Here is a 3,607-nt window from a genome sequence, read left to right on the forward strand (position 1 = left end):
GCACTCCAAATCAATTAAAGCTACTAAATGTTATTTTAAGTAAAAAAAAAGTCTAATGTAATTTGTAAAATCTTCGAAGTTTGTTTATTAAAATAGCGTTCATAATTAGCAGCGTGGGTCCAATGTCGTTTATATCCAAATGTTATTAGTATTTACTTCGATACAAAATGTATATTAATTGTTTTCATAATATAGAGAAATATTGTGTTAATTTTGTTTTAATTGTTTTTGCTTTTTCATCAAGTATAAGTATCCATGGAAGATTTATAACCATAAACATCTATTGTTCAAATCGCACAATTATTGGACAAAAATATATAAACGTATATCGGCGATTATTTAGAGATTAATCACAAGGTTTAAGAATATTGTATTTGTAAATGTATTCCTGTATGTCATTTAATTTCCGATAATAAAATGACAATCCAATCATATCAGTAATTTGATGATTTCAATACAAAAAAAGTATATTAAACAACGCGGAAGTTAAAAACTGAAACGTGAAATTTCAATACAGTAGTGGAAAGACATTTGGGTAGTGACAGACGCAAGGATGGAGATACAAGTGCGCTATGTGTTCTTACTTTTGGCTTTATACATTTGCGGTGAGTTAAAGTGTAATTATGTTGATACTATATTATAATGGTAATGTAGCAATATTTTGTTAACAAAGAATTATTTTATTAGACTTGCTGCATGAGTGGAGTAAATATAACGTGTGGTCTATTTCTAAAAAGGAGTTTTACGTAGCAGCATCGTTGTGGTTAAATACATGTACTCATATATGTTCAACAAGTCGATTTAAGGAAAAAGATTATTAAGACTATAAAAACAACGTGGCGGCTCCCGCTTTATTGGTTTAGAAAGAAGAAACCAAATGCAGCTTCGTGCATAATTCAGGTCACAAATGTGCATCTAAGTAGACCAATACCTTTTAAACAAAGATAATTTTCTCACATGAAATAACTCATGGCCCTGATGGTTTTCAAAACATCATAGGCAGGGCAATGGATGCAATGTTTAATGATTCAAGGTACCCTGAAATTGTTATACTTTAGATATATAAGAATGTCAAAAACACATTTTCCATGAAATTATAATCTAATTACATCTTGTGTCCTTTTTTTCTACCCCATCTCTATGTGTTTCACACGATTGGTTATTGTGTCACCATCTTAATTAATGTGTTCTTATCTTGATTGAAATTAAGCAAGTCCATGTAATTGTGTTGTATTAAAACTCCCGAGGGATCACTCTTCTTCACACAGAAGTCGGTTAGTGCCGTGCGGAAGCTGTAAATATTGCGCTTTTTTTTCATTTTTGTGTTATGTTTTGCTGTTCCTTAGGGATCATTGATTTTATTTATGTGTTAATAATTGTGTACCACTCGAGCAAGTCTGCAATTTTCGTGCAACTATGCTGGCATAAATGCTTCCCGAGAGATCACTCCTCTTTTTATTTTTTTTATCTGAAGTATTGATAGAATCTATTGCCCGATTTGTGTATGAAAACATTTACCAATTGCTTGTTTATATCTCTAGCTTAGAACTTAGGTGGGGTTAATAGATGGGGCCAATTCAATATATGTCAATGAAATAAGGCGTTGTTAGGATTCTCATTAAAACTCATTTGATGTGTTTGTCATGTTTGCCCTAAAATACTGAGAAAGGTAACTTTACTGATATCCCCAAAAGAGATAAATTTCATTCAATAATTTGAATAATTGTTTTACAAGTGATCTCAGTCTCTAATACTGGTACTTCGATGTTAAAAGCAGTTTTCTAGTGTCTCTTTACATTGAATTTGCAACAATATCTTTATCTGTGTTACACTTTGGAATGTAAATTGATCGGAAAAAATTATGTTACATGTACACATAACATAGCTACAACCTTGAATTTGCAAACAGGCATTGTTTTATTACATTTAATTATACATAAATTATATTAAGACCGATTTTTTAAATATTATTGTTGTTGTTGTTGTGTTTTTATTATTATTATTATTATTATTAAATAAATAAATATAAATAAAGTATAAAACCTGTTTTTTCAGAAATAATATACGTACATATTAAATAAACTATTTTCAGTGTATATAAACAAATTGAAGTTATTTTTCAATTTACGTAACTTGCGAATACAATATAACTTACCAAACATGATCTATTAAAAGCTTATCAGTGTCGTAAAATCTATTAGTTTTACGTCAACCATAACAAATGAGATTGTTAATTGATAAAGCAGCATTTCCTGTGGTTTGCAATCTTGATATGGATCAAAAATGTAGATATTATCTTTAAAATTTTCGTAAACATATTGTATTCGCATTAAACACAACATTGAATTTTTGTAGCACATAAAACGTTTCAAGATTCGATACCTTTATTAATTTTTAAATCAAATTGTAATACTGTTAATTAATGTAATACATGATTTGTACTTATAACATGAATTTAAAATGTATTGGTATCGGTCAGATCTGATGTCAAATCAAACTGAATATTTGATTTCGTTTAGTTAAATATGCTGACAGCGCATGTCTAAATGGTTACTGGGGAACTGACTGTAAGGAAGTGTGTGAGGTAAATTGCAATTGGTGTGATGAGGCAACTGGAGTATGTGGTTCTTGTAGAACCGGCTATTGGGGTGACTACTGTAATACAAATTGTCCAGAAAACTGTAAGTCTTCCTATTGCCGCAAATATGACGGAAGTTGTTACTCTTGTTCTGATGGTTGGTATGGAACAACGTGCAATAATTCGTGTAATATAAATTGCAAGAACTGTCATAAAACGACTGGCGCATGCACAATATGTCATGTTGGAAGGTGGGGGGAATTCTGTAACTTCACATGCGCTCCAAACTGCAAAATATGTGACAAATTAGCAGGTGGGTGTGAGACATGTAAAAACGGATACTGGAATATTTCTTGTGACAAAAGATGTTCTGCGTCGAATTGTGATATTTGTAGTATCACATCAGGAGAATGTCAGACGTGTAAATCGGGTTTTTGGGGAGAAAACTGTCAGAAAACATGTGGAAAGTGTAGTTCAGATAAGTGCAGTAAAACTGATGGACGATGTACATCATGTCAAAATGGATTTTGGGGCGAATTTTGTCAGAATACTTGCGGTCAAGGTTGTTCAATTTCAACGTGCAGAGAAAATGATGGGTATTGCAGTACTTGCAAAAGCGGTTATTGGGGAGATAATTGTAACAAAACCTGCATGTACAACTGTTCCTCGTCAAGCTGTAGTAGATCAAACGGACAATGTAGTACTTGCAGCTCCGGACTCTGGGGTTTATCATGTAATGAAACATGTAGCCATGGTTGTTGGAACTTAATGTGTAATAGGAACGATGGGGAGTGCAGCAGTTGCAAAAATGGATTTTGGGGCGAATTTTGTCAGAAAACTTGCGGTCAAGGTTGTTTAATTCTAACGTGTAGAAAAAATGATGGATATTGCAGTACTTGCAAAAGCGGTTATTGGGGAGATAATTGTAACAAAACCTGCATGTACAACTGTTCCTCTTCAGGCTGTATTAGATCAAACGGACACTGTAGCACTTGCAACTCTGGATTTTGGGGTTTATCATGTAATGAA

General features: G+C 32.4%; 1 protein-coding gene across 1 annotated transcript; it reads left to right on the forward strand.

The window, feature by feature from the left end:
• Nucleotides 1-553: 553 nt before the first annotated feature.
• Nucleotides 554-3,601, forward strand: LOC132721630 (multiple epidermal growth factor-like domains protein 10; the record flags this gene model as incomplete). The annotated part of the gene is made up of 2 exons (XM_060705955.1): nucleotides 554-605; nucleotides 2,520-3,601. Coding segments are annotated over exons 1-2 (1,134 nt in total), but the record flags the coding sequence as incomplete, so codon positions are not given.
• Nucleotides 3,602-3,607: the final 6 nt, after the last annotated feature.

Source organism: Ruditapes philippinarum, unplaced genomic scaffold (genome assembly GCF_026571515.1).
Source record: "Ruditapes philippinarum isolate M1 unplaced genomic scaffold, ASM2657151v2 ctg11947_1_1_1_1, whole genome shotgun sequence".
Lineage (NCBI taxonomy): Eukaryota > Metazoa > Mollusca > Bivalvia > Venerida > Veneridae > Ruditapes > Ruditapes philippinarum.